This window comes from Dasypus novemcinctus, chromosome 29 (assembly GCF_030445035.2).
Source record: "Dasypus novemcinctus isolate mDasNov1 chromosome 29, mDasNov1.1.hap2, whole genome shotgun sequence".
Taxonomy (NCBI): domain Eukaryota; kingdom Metazoa; phylum Chordata; class Mammalia; order Cingulata; family Dasypodidae; genus Dasypus; species Dasypus novemcinctus.
The window spans coordinates 1,485,490-1,510,667 of NC_080701.1; the positions used below are offsets into that span (position 1 = coordinate 1,485,490).

General features: G+C 50.0%; 1 protein-coding gene across 1 annotated transcript in view; it reads right to left on the bottom strand.

Moving 5' to 3' along the window:
• Window positions 1-325: 325 nt before the first annotated feature.
• The window catches only part of FAT1 (FAT atypical cadherin 1), a 140,443-nt gene continuing 115,590 nt past the window's right edge, over window positions 326-25,178 (bottom strand). Inside the window, 15 exon segments of the mRNA XM_058289871.2 lie at window positions 326-1,744; window positions 6,723-6,860; window positions 7,152-7,783; window positions 9,257-9,367; window positions 9,676-9,829; window positions 10,830-11,292; window positions 12,174-12,331; window positions 17,610-17,741; window positions 17,870-18,671; window positions 19,058-19,255; window positions 19,819-19,962; window positions 21,890-22,027; window positions 22,216-22,430; window positions 23,786-24,175; window positions 24,885-25,118. Coding sequence (XP_058145854.1) covers window positions 1,116-1,744; window positions 6,723-6,860; window positions 7,152-7,783; window positions 9,257-9,367; window positions 9,676-9,829; window positions 10,830-11,292; window positions 12,174-12,331; window positions 17,610-17,741; window positions 17,870-18,671; window positions 19,058-19,255; window positions 19,819-19,962; window positions 21,890-22,027; window positions 22,216-22,430; window positions 23,786-24,175; window positions 24,885-25,118 — 4,538 coding nt within the window. The 3' untranslated portion in view covers window positions 326-1,115.

Consider the following 25,178-nt stretch of genomic DNA (forward strand, 5'->3'; position numbering starts at 1 on the left):
TTTAGATTATGGTGAAACCACTAAAATAAACATTAAAAACGGAATTTTTTCTTGACGTTTTAGTTAGAAAATATTTGTTACACAAAACAGTTAAGCTTTACCTTTTTGGCAGGGTTCTGAACAGTATCAGGCAGCACATGCTGGCACCTAGTGGCTACACCTGTAATTACAGCCTGGCTTTGGCAAATGGAAAAGGGACTTCTTGCCGTAAGCCACTCTCCACTGCACGCTCATGTATCTAGAGCCCGCCTTCCCTTTATCCACTCTTCCATCCTAATTCAACAACTAAATTCTGAACAGTATGGATACACAGAAAAACAGGCAGTAAATCTCAAGTATTTTATTAATAATTTATTTTTTCAGTAAGAAAGACTGGCTAATGGGAGTTCTCAGTAAAAACTTTTACAAGACCACTGCATCACAAATACACAGACACTCTAAAAACTGTGTCATGGTGGTTTTGGTTCTAAACAGGTATGCAGGTGGTCTCCATTTCACTTTCCAATAATGAAAAATGTTTAGAATTCTAAAATACAGCAACCCATTTAAGACATGTTCACTCTTTTCTCACCCTATGTACAGGGGGAAATGAATGATTATATTGAAATGTATTAGTGAAATGCCATAGCTCAGTGGAAAGAACAGACAGTGTAACCTGGGATATATTAAAAAATCAGGGGGCCAGGTAATGCCACACTACCACCACCCAAAATCAGTTGAAAACAAATGCACAAAATATCCTGAAAATTTAGTTAAACTAAGAAAAATCAAATCTGTACATAAAATTTACAAATGAAAGGACAGGAAAATTAAAATCATATCTATATAAATATATGAATCATGCTAACAAGATGGTAGTAGGCCTGATTTTTGTTGCATTATTTAACACAGACACATGTAAATACAAAAAAAAGTTCAGAAATGGCACAGTCAACATAAATCTCAGCCAAGGACAGTAAAAGGCGAAAGTTTCAAGAGGTGCGTGATTCAGTGCAGCCATGCCCACTTGAGCTCACCGGAAAAAGGAAACGCTGAAGCACTGCTGCGAAAAACGTGGCAGAAACGACTCCATCTCTAGGTCCATCGAAGTCCAGGCACTTGGGGGTGGCTGAGCGTCAGACCTGCGTGTGCTGCTGCGAGTCCAGCGGAGGCATGGCCACCTCGTCGCCGTGGCCGTCGTCCCCGCTCTCGTAGTCACTCAGCACGGCCTCGGACTCCAGCTCACAGCACGCCGACACGTCCGAGCAGGATGCCATGGACGCGTACACGGACAAAGGCAGGTTTTCTACAGCGGGGGCTCCGAAGTTTCTCGGGTACCCTGGAGAGTAAGGGGCATACGGCTCTCTGCAAACACTGCCCTCACTGGCGCCTGTTTTCTGGGGTGCGGGCACGTCGACGGGGTAAAGGCTCGGCAGGTACTGATTCAAGTGGAACCTCTGCTGGGGCCGCGAGGGAGAGCGCAGCACGCCGGGGGCCGGCACGTCTCCGGGAGGGCGCATGGACTCAAACTGATCGCTGAACTCCGGGGGCAGCGGCGGCAGCTCATCGGGCGCGGGGAAATCTTCTGGCGGTGGCGGGAAATCACTTTCAATGTCATACCCCCCAGGGTAGTAGTCGGTGTCGATGGCATTCGGGTCTGCCGAGTACAGGGGTGTCTGCTCGTCAATGATCTCATAGTTGGGGAACTCCTGGATGTCTGGCAGAGGAACACTGGGCATCCAATCCGACGTGTCCCAGTGGTACCCTTGGTGGAGAAGACAAGAGAGGTCAAGGCTCGTTCTCCCTGGCACGCGCAGGGCCCACGGGCACACCGCGTCCACCACGGGATGCCTGCATCCTTGCTGGGAAGAGCCTGCCCTCGCCCACCATGCTCAAGGCCCCCTGTGAGCTATGCTCTGCCTCTAAAATGCGGACCGACAGCTCACGTAGGCACCTAACGTTCAAGGAGACAAAAAGTTTTCAGGGAAGCAATATGCAAGCATCTAAATCAAACGTACTTTTCCCATAAATTAGTTCAATCATTCTTTCAACTTCCCATCGGTAATTTTGAACCCACCGCTCTCTACGATAAAAGGATTAGTTCAGACTTAGATATTAGTAAAGACATTTTATCCTTTCAGAAAGGAAAAGTTTCCATTTAAAACATGAAACGTGCTTGATCTGTATTACCTGTCATTAAAAAATACTCATTAATGTAACTTTGTAACATTACAAAAATGATCTTTAACATGCTATATACAGAAAAAATTTTTCTCTATAGTATCATTGTAAGTTTAATATTTAAAGTTATACTGTTTTTCGTTAGCCCTAAGGAAAACAATGGATTAGCTCAATATAGGGGTGTGCTGAAGCATGCCTCCAAATCAAGCAAAACGTAGTCAAGCAAGCTTTGAAAAACATAACAGTTTTTGAAAGATGACAACAATTTGTTACTTTAAAAAGACTAAGAACCATTTTAGACTCATAAAAGTATTATTTTTTAAGAAATTCCCACTTTGGGGATCGTTTTCTCCCTTCCTAGGATTTTTCAGATCCTCCGACAGAAGGAGAAAGTCAGGCAGTATGTGTTTAGAAGGCAGCACACAAACAACCATGTACTTAGCTACTGCTGCAAATGCTGCACACACAGTGAGGCAAGTCAGTATGGATGCCAAGTCTTTCCTAATTTTATTTTAGTGAATTTCAATGAATAACTGGCATGCATAAGTCACCTCTTGATTTGCTGAGGTCAGGAGCGGCCAAAGACTCTTTAGGTGGCAGAGTAAAAAGAAAAGAAAACATTTATAATTAAAACAGGTAATTGGCCGAGAAGACATATCAAGACCACTAACATAAAACAATGTAAACTCTTTAGAAATGGCCTTTAATTCATTATCTATCAAACTTCAAACAGTGGAACTATTTATGTGGCACAAATAAAATGGGATGTGAAAGTGGAGGAAAAGCTGATGAATTAGAGACTTTGCCTGGCAACTCAAATATTATTTTACTTTCTTTTCCTTGTTGCTGGCCATCGGAACCAGAAAATACAGACTTTTGTTAGGAGTAGTTTAAGTAAAATCTGCAAGCTCTAATACAATGTAAGTTGATAAGGAATATAAATTATACTTTCATTTTCCTGAGAAACATGAAATCACATTTTCTAAGACTGTAGTATCAGCTTACTTAGGTGACAGTCAAATACATACAAAGCTACATACTACACGCACACATTAAACACTTTACTGTCTTCAAAAGCACATTAAATTCAAAGAAATTCATGAACTTAGATACTTGTAGGTAATGAAAAGCTGAAAATCTCTCCAAACCTTTTCCAATTTGAAAGCGATCTTCTCTATTTACATTTGTAACCTTTCCCTGCAGAGAACATTAGTTACAAATACGTATTTCACCCCCAATCTGTAATTCCGCATGCTCTTGGGGCTCTCATTTTGTACACAGGACTCTGGCACTGGAGTCTGAGAAGGCAGCTGAAAGCCCTGCTCTGCTGCTCAGGGCACGGGACAAGGACAGCTCGTGGCCTTGCTAAGCTTTTGGTTCTCATCTCTGAAATGGGGATGAAAATTCCCTTAGAGTTATGAGGTTCAAAGATAATGCAAGTCAAACACAAGCCTGAGTAATAATGTTAGCAAACACCAGCAATTCTTATTCTTGTGAAAACAGTTATTCTGCACATGAGGGCAATGCTTTCTACGTTCTCTATATATAGCTATGTTCTGGGAAACTGAGGTGCATCATAATGTGGAACAAGTATGATTTGACTGATGGATCTCTTCTGGGAATTTAAACTGAAAACTTCCAAGCCCATGGTGAGTAAACTTGGTCAAGTGTTTTGTTAGCACGACGTGTAAGGACTCATAGTGCTTAAAATTTAAGCTTAAAAATTTATACTTCTTAGAGATGCCAAAAATGATTTTCAGTAAAGGATATTGCAAACGAGAAACTGTTTAAATTTTGCTTCTTTAAACTTCAGCTGTATTTAAAACGTAGGAATGTTATCATGTAAATGCTAAAATTCACTAGACAAAATAGAGATTAGTTTCTGATTCTCCAAGTAAAAACACTGTAGATCTTTGCAGGAAAACAAGAATAAGCCTCACCAGGAGCTGCAACTAGTACCAACAACACCTCCCTCCCGAGGCCCTGACAGCAAGTTCCTTTTCACCTTCACCTTGACAGCCTGTGTCCTAGCCAAAAAGACTCACTCCAAGCTTCACAGTGATAATGTTTCGTCTTGACGTAAACGGACGTCAATCCTGGCCTACTCCGAGGCTCGAGGTCTGATCTCTGTTCCGGTACTGTAGAATCACCGGGGCATTTGTCAGAAACGCAAATCTTCACGAAACCTCGCTGTGGGCACAGCAATGGACCTTCACAAGCCCTCCAGGGGATCTCATTTATGCTACGGCCTGAAAACTACTAGCATGTAGCATGCCAAATGCGACGACAATAATTTCAAATTAAACCAATATAATCATACACCTTCCACCATATTCTACCATTAACCTTGATTGTACTTGACAAAAAACCAACTATGAAAGGACAGTTATAGATTATTAAGGAAATTTTTGTGTTACTTAATCTTATTTCTGTCCATAGGAAGAGGACTTTTTATACCTGAAAATTAAATGGCGTTAAAATTACTTATAATCCTCTTAGCACTTATTATACTGTGTAAAGACAATTCTGAAGATCGTGTGAGGTATTTATAATGTCTACGTAAATTAAATATAAGTGGCAAAATGTAATAAATGCATAAACAGAAATATTTTGCAATATGTTTATATTATGAATCTACACACTTGCAAAAACAGCCACACAAGCCTCTCACAAGAACAGCTACTTTTGTCACAATACAACGGGCAAACGGACACTGCCCCAGAGGCACAGCTGTGACAGGACACGCACAAGCACACATTCACGGCTGTACCTGCAGGCACCGTGTCAACCACGGCACTGACAAGGTGGACTACTGTCACTGTGGAAGCTTGTAAAAAGGTACAAAAGGAGCGAATTAGGACCATCTGCAGTTAGAAAACAGCGCCTTAAACAGGAATTCTTCATGCTACACAATGCCACAAAATGATTATGCAAGACCCCTGAAGTCTGTTACACGTCTCAGGGATGTCTCTATCTGTATAAATTAAGGAAGACATTAGTCACATCTTGTGGAATTCAGGAAAATTTTATAGCTGTATGTCTTTTCAGAATCAGAACAGAAATTTAAGGAGTAAGCAATAAGATAAAATATGTAAGTGAATATAAAAACGCTCTGCTCTTGCTCTGCTCTGTCTCTGCTGCCCGCCCAGGCCCTCGCCTGGGGGAGACACCAGCAGCTGGCGGCACACCTGCGTGTGCAGCGGGCCGCGCTCTCTGAGCCCCTCACCTGCAGACCCGTGTCTCCCAGCACCCGGGGCCTCTACACAGGTGTTTCACGCTGGGGTAAGCAGAAGGCCTCCAGAGATGCCGCACCCTAGCTGAAGGCCCGGGTACCCCCCTTCCGGAAGGCTGACGCCCTCGAGGTGGGACAGCCTTGGCAAGGCAGGGGCCCAGCGGAACCGGAAGCCACAGGGCTCCATTATCCGGGGAATCTGCAGTGCTTTGCGCCACCAGAAAACCAATAAAGCACAGACTCTCAAAACAGACTCTAACAGTCTTTCAATGAAGACTCAGAAGGAGAAAGGAAATACAAGCTCCATTCTGCAATTCATGTCTGCAGACCACTCAGGGGTCATGCAAGTTACTACATATCTGCAACACTAACTTGATAATGGAAACCAAAGGAAGAAATGATTCTTTTTGCTATTTAATAAGCAAAGGAACGTAGGTCCTAAATCCATCATTAAATAGCACAATAATTATACACACTACATGTGAAATCAGAAACATATATAAACCAATCTTAGTTTACAAGAGGACGCTGCAATTTATTATGACTCGAATTACTATGACTGTTAAGTTCAGAAACAAATAGCTCTGAGTGGGTTATTTTTTATAACACATTCCATTTCAAAGCCAAGTAAAAAAAGAAATAATGTTAAAGTTACTCTTGTTAGAGTCAAAACTTTCCACTGAAAGCTCGACTGTGTTTCTGAACATGGACCAGCGTTCTCTACTGGCCCGTGTCACAACGACAAAGCTAGTTACCAGTTACCAGAGGGACAGCAGATAAACACGACTTTGTCAAGACCCCACTGCCAACTTTCTTCATGAGAAATATAATCAAACTTACTAGCAATCTGTTAAACTGCTCTCAGTCAGCAAGCTCTGATCCAAATGGGAGCTGAGGCCGCAGGGGATTGGAAGGAGACAAATAAAACCTTGTAATACCGAAGGACTACTGAAGCTGGACATTTCAGACGATCACACCTGTTCGGGCCAGCTCGGCAGGTGGAGGAGGTTTGGGCAATGCAAGCATTAAACAACCTCCAAACCTGCTGTGACAGTTACGGTGTGAAAGCAAGTCAACGCAAGAGTAACTGGATAGACATTATCTGGTCATACTTGCATCTTCTGGCCAATTATTGGCGAAGTGTTATAGCTCCAATACCTGCTCATTTAGAGCAGTTGAAATGTGCTCCCCAGTAAGTGTTCATGCAAGGGTGGACAAAGCACTGCTTGAGAGTGGCCTGAGAAATGGGGAAACGTTCTGAGCTCTGAGCACGGTGCTGTGCGCTGCCCCATGGTGCAGAGCGAGCCGGAGCTCGGCGGGCGTTACTCACCGTTGTCGTCGCACGACTCAGACTGGAAGGAGCTGAGGGACTGCACTTCCGACAGGCTCTCTCGGGCGCTGTATGGAAAAGAAGTCTTCTCCTCCAGGGGCTTCTTGGGAGGACAGGGGTCGAGGTCCACCACTTTTGCTGTGAGACGAAAGAGAGTAAGCACCTTGCCAGCCGGGACTCTGTCCTCATACTGCCGTAGCCTCAGGCAAAGCAAACGCCAGCGAGCTGCCTGAAATTTACTTAGCCTCAAAGACCAAGGGCACAACAAACCTTGCAAATACCCTAGGGAGATCCCAAGTTATGAGCTCTCGGGCGCGTAGGACGCGCACTGCGGCACCCTAACGCTGCAGGGACTGCTCTTTAAGAGCTGGGACGACGAGAGACCAACACTGCGCTCGGGTGGACTGGCCGAGGCGGACACGCGCTTACCGTCGTAGTCGAAGTCCCAGCTGGGCTTCTGTATGGAGTCGCTGTCGGAAGGGGAGTTGGAGGGTGGCGGGGGCGGCAGGTTGGGCGCCACGCTGCAGACGGCCACGGCCTTGCGATGCCCGGGCACAGGCTCGGGATTGAAGGTGCTGAACTCGGGGTGCTCAGGGACGGCAGGCCCCTCGAAGGAGTTGCGGTCGAGGTTGTTCCTGGAGTCGCTCGGGATGCTGGGCGTGTAGGAGATGGGGCGCACAGGCACCTGGGGCGGCACATCCGAGTACACGCCCTTGCTCAGCTTGGGGTCAAAGTACGGCCGGGGCAGGAAGGCGGCCGTGGGCCCCGGGCGCTTCTCCCCGAGCGCATCGCGGCGCTTCCTCCTGCGCCTGGCCAGCCTGCGGCAGAACACGAAGCCCAGCGCCAGCAGGAACGTGCCCGCCACGAACACGACGATGCCCACACCCTCCGCCAGCCCGATGTTCCACGGCGTTGACACGTAGACGTTGGGCGTGGCATCCTCGCAGTGCCGCCCGCCGTACTCGCGGCTGCAGTTGCAGCGGTAGGAGCCGTGCGTGTTTTCACAGAGCGCCCCGTTCCGGCAGGGGTGCCCGGCGCACTCATCGATGTCACTCTGGCACCTGCGGGGAGGCGGAGCCTGAGCAGAGGCAAGACGCGCCAGCTCCCGCCCCTCCAGACCAGGTGACGTCCCCCTCGAGTGGAGCGCAGGAGATGCCATCGGGGACGCCCACAGGAAGAACCCCGCGAGGTGGCAGGGCACCGCCTGCCTGGACGTGAACTCGGGACAAGCACCTCGTCCAACCGACGTCCACCTGCCGTTTTCCAGGAGTCAACAGGTTGCTAAACCGAGCGGCCAGGTGCAGGCGGGCTGTGGGTCAGTGACCCACGCGGCCACTCAGCAGGTGGAACGTGCGCTGATGGATGCCGTGCTGTGAATGGCTGCACAGGCTAGACGAGCTTTCTAAAAGCCACTCATGCTTGGGAATGTGAATTTCACAAAACGCACGGGAAAGGACAACCTTCTGTTTTCATTTAAAACGTTACTGCTGGTGACAACCTCACACAGCTCCTCGCTCTGTGCCATACCCGCCCCCCAGACAAGGCTCCTGCAGCCCGGCCTGCTGCTTCCCAACCCTGCCTCCTCTGACGAAATGAGCCTGCCTAGAATCCCCACGCATCTGGCGTGACAGCTCTGATTACTGACACACTTGTCAGAATAAATAAGTGTTAATCGACCAGAACGAGGAAAGTCAACTTATGAACTGAGACCACGTGACAGATGGTAACGTTCAGGACCAGACACCGAGGGTGAACCGCGTGGCACACGGACGAGCATCCCATGTAAATCGTACGAGCACGGACTAGCAGTCCTGATTAACCGCGTGGACGCATGCACGAGCCGTCCCGTGTAAACCACGTGGACGCACGTATGAGCTCCCCTGATGAGCCCCCGAGTAAACCACGTGGATGCAAGCACGAGCCATCCTGAGTAAACTGCGTGGACGCACATTCTAGTGGCCGCGCCGAAGCTTTCCGGAGGCCTGGCAGGAGGCTGGCCTAACGGTCAGCAGTGGGCAACGTGCCCTGAGGGAGCCTTTAGCTGCCCTGGCAGAAGGGAGCTGGACCACACCCTCACCGACCGTGCACGGGGTAAGCCGGCCCTTGCAGTCGCACAGTCTTCTGGAAAGTGATGGCCAGTTCTTGAGACTACGCCAAGATTACTAAGAACCGGGGACACTGAGGGGCCCTCGCGGTGTCCACGAGCCTGCCAGGTGCAGGCGCACGAAGGACGTCAGGAGGTGCTCTCGGGGCAGGTGGGCTCAGCTCACACCTGCTGTAACCACCAGGCAGCCCTGCACACGCCACATCCCTAGCTGCAAGAACTGTACAGCTCTTCCTTTGTAAGTAGGACGTCCAAAGTATAAAAAGATTTTCTCCAGCATGACATTACATCCACCTCGATAACTGCAAAGACCAAGGGGTTATCAAAGTCTCAAGCAATGGAATCCAGGTTGCCGGGGCTTTCTCACAGCTCCTATTCCAGACGACGCTACAGGGAGGTGCAGACGTCAATCTGGAAGGAAACCATTTACCTTTCTCCCCTAAATCCTGAGTCGCACTGGCAAACTGCGCCATCCAAACTGTCGAAGCACGTCCCTCCGTTTTTGCAGGGTCCATCTTTGCAGTAGGGGCTGAGCTGACACCTGAAGACAAGGAACACGTGAGCGCTGAGCCTCGACCGCAGGTGAGAGCAGCCAGCAGCAGCCACGGGCAGGTGGGCAGAGGCTGCCACACGCAGTTACATGCTGTACACCTCTGAGGTGTGCAAGCAGGGAACTTTCCACGTGCACCGTGACCTGCTGTGAATGTTTAACGTGTGTAACCAGGAAACTCCCACGTGCACTGACGTGCGGTACATGTCTCAAGTGTGTGACAAGGAAGCCTCCATGCACTGCACGTTGCATGTTCCTGAGGAGTGCAATCACAGAAGTTAAGCATGCCGCACACGTACCTCTGGCCGGTGTAGAGGCCCCGGCACTGGCAGACGAAGTCCCCATGGCCTGGGACGCAGGTGCCCCCGTAGAGGCAGGGGTTGGAGGCGCAGGGGTCGGCGGTCAGCTCACAGTGCGCCCCTGCATGCAGGGCACCGCAGGTGCAGTGATAGCCTGGGGGGTGAGAAGGGAGACGCTCGTCCTCCACTTGCACGGCCAGGTCTGCCGGGGTCTGCCCCTCCCCTGGTAGAGGCCAGGAGCTCTTCCCGGGAAAGCGCTGCCTCTGGCACCTACAGACCTGGAGAACGAGCCGCGACTGACTCAGCTCATTGCACCCACGGGCCGAGTGTGAGAGCAGGGGCACTAGCCCCCGCATGAGGACGGCGGGTCCAAAAGCACCTAGGCCTGCGCATTGCTGCGCCAAACGCGGGCTCGGGGGCTACGAGAGGCGACGGAGGACGAGGACGAGGACGAGGCCTTGCACAGCCACGAGTTCTGCTCACGCTGAAGAAAGGGGCTCAACTCTGACCATACCGCACCAGACTGTTCTGTCAAGAGCGGGCAGGTGCAGCTGTGGTGGCCAGGCTCTCCTACCAGCCACCTGCCTTCCAGGAGTCCAGGGGCTGGCCGGGGGGCAGCAGGTAGTGGCCTCAGGCCAAGGATGAGCTGCAGTGCTCAGAGCCCTAAGGGCCAGCATGGGCCCTGCCTGTCCTCTGTAGGGATCTGGCATACTCGCCCACCTGCCCTGTGCTGACCCAGCGCACTTCACAGACTGGGTCTCCCCACCTCATCCCTGCGGCCCGTGAGGACGGCCCCCTGCAGCCTGCTCTGGACTCTGCTAAGCACACGCGAGCTCTGCCATGTCTCCTGAGAGCTGCGTGAAGGACATCCAGGGCACTCAGGAGACAGTTCTGGGGCCATGAAGTGACTCGAGCCCAGGTGTGGCTGGGCAGCTGCAGGGAAGCCGCTCTTTTTAGTCAAGGCTGGGGATGCCAGCCCATGCCCTCTCCTGGTCTACAAGCTCCACCCTCACACTGCCCGTGACACCAACACTGACCAAAGAGTGAAATACCTGGGCACCTGCCCTCTAAGTATGCACAGGTGTGATGTTTTAAGACCTGTGTGAGGCCGACCTCCGGCAGGTGCAGGGTCATGACACCTGGACAAAGCCTACCTCCAGCAGGTGCAGGGTTGCAGACGCCTCCGTTCTGGCAAGGGTTACTCGCGCAGTCCTCCGCGGCGGACAGGAAGCACCCGGGAGACACGTCCACCGACTCCTCGATGTGCGCGTAGCTCCGAGGCTTGCTGGTTAAGGGGAGCTCCTGCCCGTTCAGGTACACCGAGTCCATGCAGCCCCGGAACCCGCTGCTCACCTGAGGGCTCCGGCCATGCCGCGCGCCCTGCTGACGGACGTGGCCACCAAAGAACACGCAGTTGTCCAGGTTGAGGGTCTTCAGGGTGCCCGGGGCCGTGCCTGACGCGGAGTGGACCTGGTCCAGAACCAGCCGCGCATAGTTCCCGCTCACGGCGAGCGACACGGCGTGCCACTGCCCATCGCTGACCTGGATGCTCTGCACGGAGACGATGCCAGGGCCACTTCCACAGTCAAACTTGTACTGCAGGCGCCCGTTGTGAATCTAGGAGGAAGCCAGGATCACCACGCTTTCTCACAGAAATTTACCACGGTCCCATCAAGAATCTACAAGGGGGGCTTGGAGCTGCCCTGGATGGTGCTTCAGGGGCAATCACCGGACACTGTAAATCCTCCCAGGATGGACTGTGGGAGAGTATGGGCCATGATGTGGACCACTGACCATGGGGTGCAGAGATACCCAGAGATGTACTTACCAGGTGCAATGGATGAGTCATGATGATGGGAGTGAGGGTTGCTGGGGGGGGGAGTGGTGGGTTGGGGGTGGTAGGGTTGAATGGGACCTCATATTTTTTTAATGTAATATTTTTACAAAATCAATAAAAAAAAAATCTACAAGGACAGGCGGGTGTGCAGAAAGAAGGCAGGGGAAAAAACCTGTGCCTTTCAGACTTCAGAACACAAGCTTGTTTGGACATTCTATAAAGAACAAAACTGGATGCAAAAATCATCATGGCAATGACTATTAATAACTATTAATGTTTTTAGAGCATTAAATAACCAAAGTCAAAACAATCATGTTAAGATAAAGTGGATGTGATGCTTATTTCTAGCCTAAGTTAGGATCTCTCTATGGGCACTTGACGCCACTAATAGAATGTTTCGCAAAGAGCTCGAAAGTTAACTTTACACGCACCTGGAATTGTTTGCTAAATTTGCAATTAAGCATCCGTGCTATTGCACAGCAAAAAGAACTTCATGCCACAAAGTCTAAAACTTGCATAGGTATCAACGAATTGTTTCAAGGTGGAATTCAACCCTGTCTCTTACTTTACTTTTTTTAAACTGGGCAATCTGAACACCAAACTGAATTTATATCTTTAAATCTTCCACAATCTGAGGTACAAAAATGCATAAAATATTTACCTCCAAGATGCTGTAGTCGGTTCCCCGAGCATACATGACCACTGCATGAGGAGAGTACGTCCTGAGTCTCATCGTCAACTTCATCTCTAACTTGTTCTCATTTTCCATTAGACGGTATTTCACAAAGCTGTTTCCAGTGAATGTCACAGAAGACCCCCCTGTGAGCCACAAAGAGGGAAAACACAAATTAGAAGCAAGTTAAAGCCTCATTTTAAATGTATGCTTTTCCCCAAAGAGACCAATGCAAGGTTTTGTGCAAGATTGTAACATTATAAAATTCAACGCAATAAGAAAATGCCTATTGACTTAATGAATAGTACAACATAACTGGGTCTCAATGTAGAAAATAATAAATGAGGCTACTGTATCAGAAAAATTCTAAACTAATAAAATATTCTAAGGTGTTTTGTTGTAAAAGAATAAAACAATCCTAACAGGCAAGGAATATGAGCAAGCAAGCAAGCCACAGAAAAGGAAGTGCTAATAAGCAATTGTCCCGTTTCCCAGCTGCTAAGGCAAACACCATAAAATTGGGCTGGCTTCACCAGAGCAATTTCTTTCTGCACAGTTTCAGAGGCTGGACGTCAGCTTGCTCCAAGTTGGCCTCGTCCGCTGGCTGGCAGGTTGGGGCTCCCAGGCTCTCTGCTGCTCGCAGTGCCCACACGGCGTCTCCTCCTCTCCCTCTTGCTCCCCTGGGTCTCTCTGGTCCACTCCCATCTGTGGGGACTTGAGCCGTGCTGGACTCGACCCGCCCTCGCCCCCTTGCCAGGGTAGACCTGTCCTCGCTTACTCGGGCACCTTGATTCACGACATCTGTGAGTGAAGGTCCTGGTTACCAGTTGGCTGGGACCAGAACAGGCCTTCTGGGGGGATTCAACCCCCAACAGCCCACCCTCCAGACCCCAAAAGCTCATTCCCACAAGCAAAGTACATCCATTCCATCGCAGCATTCGAAAAGCCTTCAGTCATTCGGATCTGGGACCTGCCCCCAGTTCACAACGGCAGGACAGGCACAGGACTGAAATTCCCAAGGCAGAAGGGAGAAATCGGAGGGGAAAAGGGGAGTCATGGGTCAGAAGCCAGCCTGAAACCCCGCAGGACAAACTCTCCACTTTCCAGTCTGAGAGCTGTCCATGGCTCGGCTCTCTATACTCTGGGCCTGGTGGACAGGTCACCCCAAGATCTCCAAGGTTTGTGCAACTGCAGTGGTCTTCCCAGCACTGGGGGAGGCCATCCTCCACCCTCTCCAGCAATAGGTGGCCACACTCCCCCCAACAATGGGGTGCACAGCCTGCCCCCTTCAATGGTAAGGCCTCCACGCCCCTGGGTGGGCTGCTCTCTTGGCCGGAGGAAATCCTTTTGGTCCAGAGACTTGCTTTCCAGGGATCGGCTCTGTCCTAGAAGTCCCTCTCTCTTTCAGGCCAGCCTGGCAGTGGTCTGCTCATGCAAAGTTGGCAAAAACTCTGCTGGCTTTGCCTGCAGTTCAAGTGGGTCCAAACCATCAGATGGCAGGATTTACAAAGACCCTTTCTGGATAACTGCATGTCTAGTCCTGATGTCCTGAGCTGGCTCTGGGTCCACGTTTGCCACACCTGAGCAAAGCCTGGCCTACCAAGCCCTCCGTGAGCCTGTCCCCTGGGAGCCACCCCCTGAAGGCTCGGGGAGGTTCCTGGTAGAGCTGCCTCTGGCTCTAGGCTCAGTGCACACTATCCACACCATTTTCAAACTCATCAACTGCCGGTTCCTTTGGGCTTAATTTTCAGCTTGTCTCTTTCCTCTTGAGTTTTATTAGAAGCTGCAAGGAGAAAGCAGGCTGCACCTTCCACATTCCACCTGGAAGGTCAGCTACGATCCAAGTTCCACTTCCAATGCAACATTGACAATCTCAGAACACAATTTTGCTTAGCTCTCAGCCACTTTATAATAAGGATAGCCTTTCTTTCAATTTCCAGTAGCACATTCTTCATTTCCTTCTAAGGCCTCACCTAAAGTATCTCTAGCACCCATATTTCTACTGACTGTCTCACCAAAGAAACCTTAGGTTCTTCAATCAAGTCCTGATCCGTTACCTAACTCCAAAGTTGTGTCCGTGTTTTTATGTATCTGTCGCAGCAACACCCACTTTCTGGTACCCAAAACAACTGCTGTAGTTTCCGACATGCTGAAGCAAACGCCATGCAGTGCACTGGCTTAACAACAGGCCTCTGGGGCTCTCTGGCCTCCTCTGGGGGTTGGCACCCTCTGGCTGGCCAGTCAGCTACATGGTCCTTGGTGTCTCTGTCATAGGCGATACCTTGGGCAGTGTCATGTCCCTTCTCTTCCGCGTTGACTTTGGCTTCCGGCTGCTGGCTGCTCCCCGTGGCCGCTCCTGCGTCCAGTGTCCTTTGCTCACGAGGCCTTCAGCCTCATCCCACTGGGCACAGCTGACACCGACAAAGGCCCTGGCTACAAGCGGGCCACACCACAGGGCCAGCTGGGGCCTGATGAGTATTTGTGGGGGACATGACGCAATATGCAACAGCAGCAAAGAAAAGACAACTGAGAAATACATATTAAAATAGTAGGTATCATCTTATGTTCATTCAATGGGAGGGAAATTCTTTTTATTCAGTTGAAAACCTTCAATATTGGTAAGAAATGCGGAATAAGGCACCTTCATACATGACTGGGACAAAAAGGAATAGGTCCAACTCCTGGGAAACTAACATCCCGGCACATTAAAAAATTGACATCCTCATTTTAAAATCTATTATGCAGACATGAAAGCAGCAATTTGTAAGGATATATGTATAATAATTTCTTTACAAAGGAAAGAAACATAACCTAATTATCTACAAGGAAAGGTTGAATAAAATATAATACAGCCATCTTAGATAATATCGTGCTGGTATTAAAAATAATAAGAGTCTGAGGGAAAAGTGTGTGTCCACACTTATGTGTATATATACTTAAGTACATACAATAAAAAAATAAGTTTCTGTGCACTGACTTGGAAAGAGGTCCATGGCACACTGTCACCTGGAGGGAAAACACCAGAGGCAGAGGCTAAGGAGACGATGGCTTTGTAGTTTAAAGAAAGGGAGAAGAGGAGAAAATAAGGAAAATAAACCTCTGAATACAGGACTATATATTTACATGAGCACTGGTAAAACAGAGGGATGACCACTGTAGCAGTTTGGTATTACTGATGAATTCCAAAAAGGAATACCAATTTCTGGTGTTTTGCATCAGCGCCCCTTTGGTCGACCAACACAGAATTTGGTACTCAGGAGCGGGGAAGTGCTTTTGCAATTACCGAAATGCTGGAAAGGTTTTATAAATGGGTAAGGGGTATTTTTTGGAGGAATTGTGAGATGCTTGATGTCAAAGGCCTAGAAAGCTTTGAAGAGACCGGTGATGGATGATAAAAGAAACTTTTCATGATGCTTAGAAATAAATGATGAAACTATTATTGGAAACTGGAGGAAAGGCGATTCGTATTTTAAAGCTGCAGAGAACTTAGCAAGATTAACTCCTGATGTTTTATGGAAGGCAGAATTTAAAAATGGGGCGCTGGGTCATTTAGCTGAGAACTTTCCAAAGTAAACTCAAAGAATGCAGCTTGTAGCAAAATGCTAGACGAGTAAGATAAGGGGAGAACTGAATTGTTGGGCACAAAGAAAACAACTGATTTCTGAAAATTCCAAGCCTCTGTAAATCAAGCTCCCTGATGAAAGCTCTCCATATGAGAACTTAACTAAACTTGGAACTGGTAAATCAAGACTGAAGATGCAGTTATCTAGGAAAGACTTGTGTGAAGTCTTACTATCTGATGGCTTGGACCCCTGCTTCCTGCATGCTAAACCAACAGACTTTTTGAGAGAGCTGTATGAACGAAACCACAGTCAGTCTGAATAAAAAGGACATGGAAAGGAGAGACTGAAGGAGAAACAGCTTTAAGAGGAAAACCATGGAAGCTAAGATCTGGAATTAGGACATCACCTTGAGCCAAGGGAGAAACCCCACCCATTGTACAGAGAGGGTGAGTTTGCATCAGCAGTGAAGAGGGTGAATGTTCCCACCTGAAGTTCTGGGAGAGTTTTGCTGCCCCAGGGTACAGAGAGGGTGGAGCACATTCCCTAAGGATTAGGGCAGTTAAGGTCAGCACCCCACAGGTCTGAGTGGAGTGGACCTGTACCCCAAAGGTTAGGGAAGGCCAGGTGGTCAACTCGTTGCTCTGAGAAGGCTGAGCCTGTTTGCCAAAGTTTAGGGGGAATGTTGTCTTCACGTCTCTGTATTAGGGGAGTTAAGACTCTAACCCAAAGATTGGGTAAAGTGTGGCAATCACTCCAACAGTCTTGGAGGGAGAGGTCTGGAGCTTGTTTGACACCCAGATGCTTGATGAGGATGGAACCAAGAAAATGGCCATTGGGCAATCATGTGGAAAGGGTGGGTCCCCATATGGCCCCAAGGAGAAGAAACCATCATCTTAAGAATGATTCTCAGACTGCAATAGAATGGAGGATGCCCTGCAGGTTTACTGAACTATAGAAGACCTGTGACTCCTGTTCCAATTTCTCCTTATTATAATGAAAATGTTTATCCTATGTCTGTCCATTTGTGTATCGGAAACAGATAAATTTCCTTTAGTTTATCTAGAAACTAGACTTCCTTTAGTTTCAGAAGTCTATAGCAGACAGGACTTTGCCAAGACAAACTGTATTTCTTTAAATTGATTGTGATGCGATTTAGTACTTGCACTGTACCTGATTTAAGATTTTTAAAAAAATATTGTAATGTCTTTTTGGAATTCAGGGGATGGAGTGTAGCAGTTTGATATTATTGATGAATTCCAAAAAGAAATATTGGGTTATGTTTGTAATCTGCTCTGTACCTGGGCATGACTGAGTTATGATTAGGGCCCCACCAAGGGGTGGGGACTCACAGATAAAATGTATGGCGAAAAACAGAGTTGAGGGCTTTTAATGTTGGAGTTTTGATTTTGGAGTTTGATGTTGAAGACTTAAGCTGGAGCCCTGGGAAGTCAGCTCCCAGAGGAAAGAGAAGCAAGCACCAGGAAGGAATGCAGGAACCCAGGAAGCCTGAGCCTTCGCAGAAGTCGGCAGCCATCTTGCTCCAAATAGACTTTGGTGAGGGAAGTAACTTATGCTTTATGGCCTAGTATCTGTAAGCTCCTACCCCAAATAAATACCCTTTATAAAAACGAACCCGTTTCTGGTATTTGCATCAGCACTCCTTTGGCTGACTAATACAACCACCAACTATTAACTTGGGGTATACTATCAGAGGAAGAAATTCTTTTATTTTTCATTGATCTCCATGTTTGACTTGTTACCATAAACATAGTTTACAATGTTTTTAAACTTCAACAAAGAAAAACGATAAGCATTAAAGTGACTTTCAATATAAAAACACACCCACTAACAGTCCCCTCACCTGGGCACTCGTCCGACCGGCCGCCAGGACACACGCAGGTGTACCCCTCCTCTCCGGGGTCAGCGACACACTCCGATCCGTCAGGGCACGGGCTGTCTTCGCATCCATGGCGGACGCGTGGGCACCTTCCCTCTTTGTAGACAGAAAAGACGGGGGAGAGCTCATTACTAGAGCTGGAGTCAACAACCCTGCATTTGCAGCCTTAGGGGCAGCGCCCAACACCAATCTGACATGGGCTTTGCGATGCTTCTGTGTGTTACCTTCGCAGAGACACACCGCCGTCCTCCGGTGGCGTGGGGTCACAAAGCTCAGCCTGGCTGTGCTGTGTGTGGACATGACGTTCTCGTCCATAGACACCTTCTCGTCACAGAACCTCCAGGGGCAGTCCAGCCCTGCGCAGAGCTTCTGGAACACGTCCACAACGCGGACCCCCAGGATCTCCTCGATGTCAGCCACAGAAGAATTCACCTTGTGCAGGAGCGTGCTGGTGGGGATCTGGGCGCTGCCTGGCCCCTCAATGAAGAGCAGGACGTCCAGGTGGGACTGCGGCTCGGCCGGCTGCAGGCTGACAACGTGCACGTCGCCCCTCCTCACACCCAGGGCGCTCCGTAGAGCACGCTGGAAGTTGCGCCAGTAGTCCCCGACAAACTCCTCCGGGGTGAGGTTGGCGAAGCGGACGGCAAGGGTGCGGTTCAGCATCTCCTGCGTTACCTGCTTGACGTGCACCGTGACGTCAGCCGCCGTCGTGAACCTCCCGTCGGTCACACTGACGTTGAGGAGGTACTGGCCCGTGTCCAGCTTGGTGTGCGCGATCAGCTTCCCGCCCGTGCTGGACACGGAGAACAGGCTGCCCACCTGGGGGTCCAGGCTGTAGGTCAGGGCGTCATACACGTCCTGGTCGGTCGCGTGGACCTTCCCGAGGACGCCGCCCGCGTACTCCTCTCCAAAGGCGGCGATGAAGACCTCCAGGGGCAGGACTGCCGGTGGGAAGATGCTCTCCTCAATGACCCTGATGTCGACAGAGGCCAGGGACGACAGCGGGGGCTTCCCGTTATCAGCCACCTGCGAGAAGGGGGTCACCGTCTACGCCACTGCTCACGGCTCGCAGCGAGCAGCACATGCACGACGCTCGAGCGCTGGGTTACCAGCGGTCACGCCCCCGTCTCGCCACACAAGCTTAGCAAAGAGAGGGAAATACTTTGAACATTCACACTGAAGTTTGGCTTCAAAAATGTAGATGACCAAGTAAGAACAAATGAGACCCCCTTCAAAAGTGCACTGGGATAAAAATGAAAGACGAGGGAAAAGACCACCACTCCCTAAATTTTCATTTTCTCATGAAAAGCAAGCTGCAGCAGTCAAGGGAAGGAAATGGAAGAGAAGATCTTTAAAAAAGCTCTTCCTTACCCCTGATCACCACCACAACCATGAAGAAAGGGCTCTCCTACCTTAACCTGCAGTAAGTAGTGATCTCTCACTTTTCTCTTCATGGGCGCTGACGTCAGAAGGACCCCCTGCTGGCTCACTTCAAACGCTCGGTCGTCGTTTCCACCCACGATGGTGAAGAAGAAGGGGGGGCCGTTATGGGAGGAGTCCCTGTCCGTTACTTCTAGCTGCAGGACGCTGAAGCCCACAGGCTTATTCTCCTGCACATAGTAAGTTAAATACATGTGCACAACTTCCAGCAAAACCAATCTACACGCTAAGACACGTGCACACTTCCTATAATATAAAAACCACAGGAATCCAGCCTTTATTGTGCCGCTTCTCTATCTGAGAGGAAAAGAAAGAGACTGTAGAAAGGGGAGAAGGGGTGGAGGGGAGAGGGGGAGGCGGAAAGGGTGGGGGAATCAGAGAAGAGAGGGGCTGGGGAGGGAGCTGCAGAGGAGGCGCCCTGCCGCAGAGGGGCGATGGGGGAGGAGGAATGGGGAGAGGAAGGGGAGGCAAAAGGACAGTGGGGATGAAGGGTGGGGAGGAGGGGCGAGGAGGAGACATGGAGGCCAAAGCACGGAAGAGGATGAGGAGGCAGGCTGTTACCAACCTAGGGAAATACTGAGAGCACCTTCTAAACAAAGTACCAAGAGGAGAGAGGAGACCTCAGTTCCACCCTGGGATGGTTCCTGGGTCTCACCTGCCTAATTTCCCTTTCCCACATTCCTAAGGAGGCGCCTTTGGGAAGGGAGGCGCCCGGGACCCCACGGCTGCTGACCTGGACGACCATGCGGTACTTCTCCTGGGAGAAGAGGGGTGGGTTGTCGTTGACGTCGGACACATCGACGGTGACGCGCGCTGAGCTGGAGCGGGGCGGGCTGCCGCTGTCGGTGGCCTGGATGGTGAGCGTGTACCCAGAGACCTTCATGGAAAGAAGAGGCAAATGGGAGGTCTCAGGAGCTCAGCCCCTCTGGGGCCACTCCGAGGGCCTAGCCCTGAGCAAGTGCGCTGCACAACTTTCTCCACCAAAAGGTCACCAGCTGCGATGAGATTCTCCAAAGTGCCTCTCAAACGTTTACTTCTTTTGCTAAAATGTTTTTTCTTTTAAAACTTGCTTCTAATAACAATTTAATACAGAAAATATGAACGTCAGCCTACGTCAAGAGCTGCTGCTTTTTTTTAACGGCTCAGAGCGCGCCCTCCCAAGCCGTGGCTCTCCTCAGGGAAGTGGGCGCTAGCTGCTCAGCCCAAGCTGACTCCTTCCAGCACCTCAGCTCGCCCCCCGTGAACCTGACTGGACTGAGCGGCCTAAACCCCAAGACAATCCTCATGACTCGCTACAAAAGCCACCAAGTGGAGGGGGCAGCACCTTCCCCAGGGGAGTTCTTTAAACTCTTCCTTAGGAATGGAGGAGCAAAGAAGCCACGAAGCGGGCTAAATCCAAGTATGTTCTGCAGAAATCTGTCCTGAAAAATGCTCCCCAAGGAGGTCCTGAGGGCAAAGGAGCAACCCCACGCCCACCTTCCCCGGACTCGGCGTGGACCTGGGCAGGTGAGACCAGGAGGCTCAGGCGAGAGCACAGAGCCCCGCGCCCCAAGCCTGGATTCCCGACCAGGAGTCATGCTGGACTCGTGGCAAGTCCTCACGTCCCCACAGCGAAAAGAAGTAAAGGGCTGAGACATGAGAGAGCCGGCTCCTCGCTGCCCCCCAAACCTTCCTAGAATTCATCGCTGTCCCCTGCGGAAGCCGCAGTCTCAGATGTACTGATTCCCAAGACCGAGGCCTCCCCACCTCCTTTCCAGGGATTCTCTCGGGTGCGCCTGCGTCCGCATCTCTGCGCAGCGGGGACTCCAAGCTCCTTCTGTCTAGCCTGGCTGGCTCGCCTCACTTTCTCACGTTAATCTAAATCCCTCGGGTCACTTCTGGGGTCATCTCCAAGGGCACGCTTGATGTCTACCTTTCCAGTTCCAGATACCAGCTGATAATTCTACCTGGCTGGTCATGCCCCTGTCCTCTAAGAGTCTGATCGGGAACCACAGTCCCAGCCTCCCCACAGCTTCCCCACTTCCCACTAACGACAGAAATACTCCAGTTACCTCTGACTCCTCTGCTTCCTGCTGTAGCCGCTTACAGGCCCTGTGGATGCTAGCTCTTCCCTTTGTAGGGTTTCTCCTTTTACCTCCACTTGATTCTCGCTGCCACGTCCCCCTCAGGCTGCGTCTGGCCCACCGCTGACTGACCCCCCCCCCCCACCTCCAGCCACCCCAGTTTCTCTCTGCTCTCAACACAGGGGCTCGCAGTGGGAATCAGCTTCCTGAGCGTGGCCTTAGGCCTCGGCTCCTATCCAGTAACTCCACAGCCCACAGCGTCCAGTTGCATCCTGACGGCAGCTGTCCAAGGGGCCCGTGGCCGCCCCAGTTCACCTTGCACCCACCTCCTGCTCCGTGCCCAACTGCTCTACTCCAAGGCCAGGCAAGGTCTCCACACGCACCCCACGGCTTCCTGTTTCCACGCTCATGCACTTCCTCACAGGGAGTTACCGCCCTTCTCTCAAATCCCTGTAATTATTTAAAACCCAGTTTCTGGCCCCATGAGGTATCTCAGAACACCAGAGCCAAGAGCAATCTCTCCCCTCGCTCCAGTTGCACACTGGCATAAACCCTGCCTTATGTCCTCCGTATATCTACACTGTCCATTCACGTCCAGTGTCTATTCCTCGCCATCTGAGGACGGCGGCGGTGCCTTGAGAACTAGGCCAGCTGGTAGCACAGGCCCAGCAGACAAGCACAGGCACCTGTGTTTCGGATTCGGCAGTTTGTAAACAAGGTAAACCAAGTGCTGTCGCTCACCGTCTCCCGGTCCAGAAGCCTGGTCACCTTCACGTCCCCCTTGGCAGGGTCGACAGCAAACGGGCTTCCTTGATTGCCGTCCACAATCGAGTAGCGGACCTGGCCATTGGTGGGCCCGTCGGCGTCCTCTGCTCGCACCTGGAACACACACAGCGCGCTGGGGGACAGCGAGGGCAGGCGGCACTGGCAGAGAAAACCAGTGGTTCCCAAGGAAAGTGTTAATTTAAAACAAAGCCAGGACCTGACGGGGCTTTTATATCTTCCTATTGCTTCCAAGGAGGCCACGAGGAAAGCGGAATGATCCGCGGTTCTCAGAAGATACGTACTGTGAGGACCGCCTGCTCAAGGGCGGCGTCTTCGCTCACCACCGCGGCGTAGGTGTCCTGGCTGAACCGCGGCGCGTTGTCGTTCACGTCCGTCACATTCACGCTCACAGTGGCGACGTCGCTCAGTGGTGGGGAGCCGCCGTCAGTGGCCATCACGGTCAGGTAGTAGCCGTGCGCGCTTTCATAGTCCAGGCTCTCGAGGATAAACACGGCCCCTGCAGAGCACACAAAATGACCTCCCACACTTGGAACGCTGCCACCATCAAGAGACACACATGTGCCCTGAAGCAAATTTCCACTGCGAATTTCACCACTGAAGCATGCCTTCTGATTTCTTAACTCGGCAATTAAAAAGTATTTCCCCATCCCTGGATCTCTATTTATTCCCCCTTATAGGATATTCTTCGTGATATTTAAATTGCTTTCCAAATCAATACCACGTGCAAGCCCAGCTATAAAAACAACCTATCTCTTATTTCTTCCAAACCACAGTTTACTTTGGCCTTCGCTCTGGTTTAAGAGATAAAAGAAAATGAAACTAAAAAGGTAAATGATGAAGATGTGCGTTCTTTTTTCTCCTTAACTCTCTAGAATAACCCTCTACTTAATGTCCTGTCATTAAAACAAATCCCTTTCTGATTTAATAATTGCCTTAGTAGCTTTCCTTTTCACTGTATTTTAGTCCATGCTACCTAAAAAGAGAACAAGAACCCTAAAAAATAATTTTAAGAGATTTACTGAAACTGTTTTAGAAATTAGCACCATCACACTCTTCAGCTGAACTAGCCACATACATATCTTGGAGTGTGGCCTGAATGAGAATCTTAGTGTCAGCCTTACAGCTACTTTAGACGTCAAGAAAGGAGCACCGCAAAGCGTCTCCGTGGCCGCGAGAACCACTGCAAAGCGTCCACGCAGCCGCAGCGAGCACCACTGCAAAGCTTCTCCACCGCCGCAGCGAGCACCACTGCAAACCGTCTCTGCGGCCGCAGCGAGCACCACTGCAAAGCGTCTCGGCCGCCGCAGCGAGCACCACTGCAAAGCATCTCTGGGGCCGCAGCGAGCACCACTGCAAAGCGTCTATGCAGCCACAGCAAGCAGCTCCTTCGACCATTTTCAGCAAGGGCAGATCCAAGTCCTTGGATTACCACCTACAACTAGCATAACAGAGGTCAGTGTAATGAGTTACCACACGCCCCAACCGCGGTCAGCTCTACTGTTGCATCTGGGAGCTACTGCCCATGAGCTCGACACAGGGGCATGAGGGCGCCTGGCCCCCATTGCTGTCCTGCTCCTCCTTAGTAACAGGGTCTGTTAGATTACTACGGTGCGGTACTTTCACCTTGCTTGTGCTTAATTTGCTTGTAGCTTATAGCAGATGCACTAGAGATGTTTTTATGTGAACTACAGTGCAGAGTCCTCCAAAGTACTTCCAATCCCACTTAAAAACAAGAAAGGACACTAGCTGATCTTTTAGAGCCTCTGCTGACAACGTGGGACGTGTCGCTTGTACAGCACCAGTAAACCCAGCCGTCCGGGGGACAGGCTTCCTCTCCTGACGGGACAGTACCTGTTTTCGCGTCTATGCTGAACTTGCCGTGCTCGTTCCCACTGATGATGGCGTAGGTGACGTCCGCGTTGGCTTCGATGTCCCGGCTGGCTGCGTAGACCTGGAGAACTTCTGTTCCGATGAGAATGTCCTCGGACACCGTGGTCCCATACTCACGGTACTCAAACACAGGGGGGTTGTCGTTTATGTCCAAAACCGATACAACAACAGTGCCAGTAGCCGACAGCCTCCTGGGCAAGCCGTGATCCACAGCTCGCAGGGTAAGCGTGTACACCGCAAGCAGCTCTCGATCCAAAGGCTTCTCTAATCGGAGAATCCCAGACAGTTCGTTAATGGAGAACTGCCCGTCGGCAGAGTCAATCAGGGAGTAGGAAATCTTCCTATTTAATCCTGTCAAGACAAGAAATCAGGCCTGAATGCCCAGTAAGTTGCAGGTGTTTTAAAGAAATTTAACCTTGAATTATTTTTTTTAAATGTAGCATATTAAAAAGGGGAGAAGAGTAATACATGTAAATTTCTATGATTTAAAAAAGTAGATTTTTTGGATTAACTTAATTAAAATAAAGCCTAAATATTATTTAGCTTCAATGACAAAGATTTGAAAAACAGCATTTTGCCATTTTTCTAATATTCTTCAGTATTAGAAAGACTGAAGTTATTCTTACTGTTATCAGAATGCGATGATTATACCCTATAGTCCTAATTTCTCCATAAATTTTTAAATCTGTCGAACTGTGACAGCACAGTATTCATTTCTGTTATTCTCCTGAGACACTAAAACCTCTAAGTCACTAATGTTTTGTTCACAAAATAACACTTTGCAATCAATTCTGTGGGATACAAAGAATGATTATAGCGACACCAGAGGCTCTACAGCACTACGTTCACTGGGTGCAATTCTAAGATCTGAAATAGTAGCTGAAAATGAGTTATTCTATTAAGATTCCATTCCACGTTCGTGCTAAGGAATTAAACACCACAGCAACTAAGTTGTTCAACATATACACAGGCGGGTCGGATGCCCTGGATCTGAGACGTGGCTAAAACAGCTTTCCACGGCCTGTGAGCACGGCTCGGGCGAACGCGCCGCGGTGAGTACCTGCGTCAGCGTCCGTGGCCTGCACCCGTGCCAGCAGCGCCCCCGGCTCGGTGTTCTCAAACACGGACACGGTGTACGGCTCAGCGGAGAACTCGGGCGCGTTATCGTTGACGTCTTCCAGCGTGAGCTCCACGCTGGCTTGGCAGGACCTGCCTCCTCCGTCCGTGGCCTTGACGAGGAGATTATAAAACGCCTGCTCCTCGCGGTCAAGGGGGGCTGATGTTTTTAGTTCACCTGAAAGCAAACCACAAGCAAAACTAAGAGAAAGGGGACCTCAGGAGCACGTCTTATTCC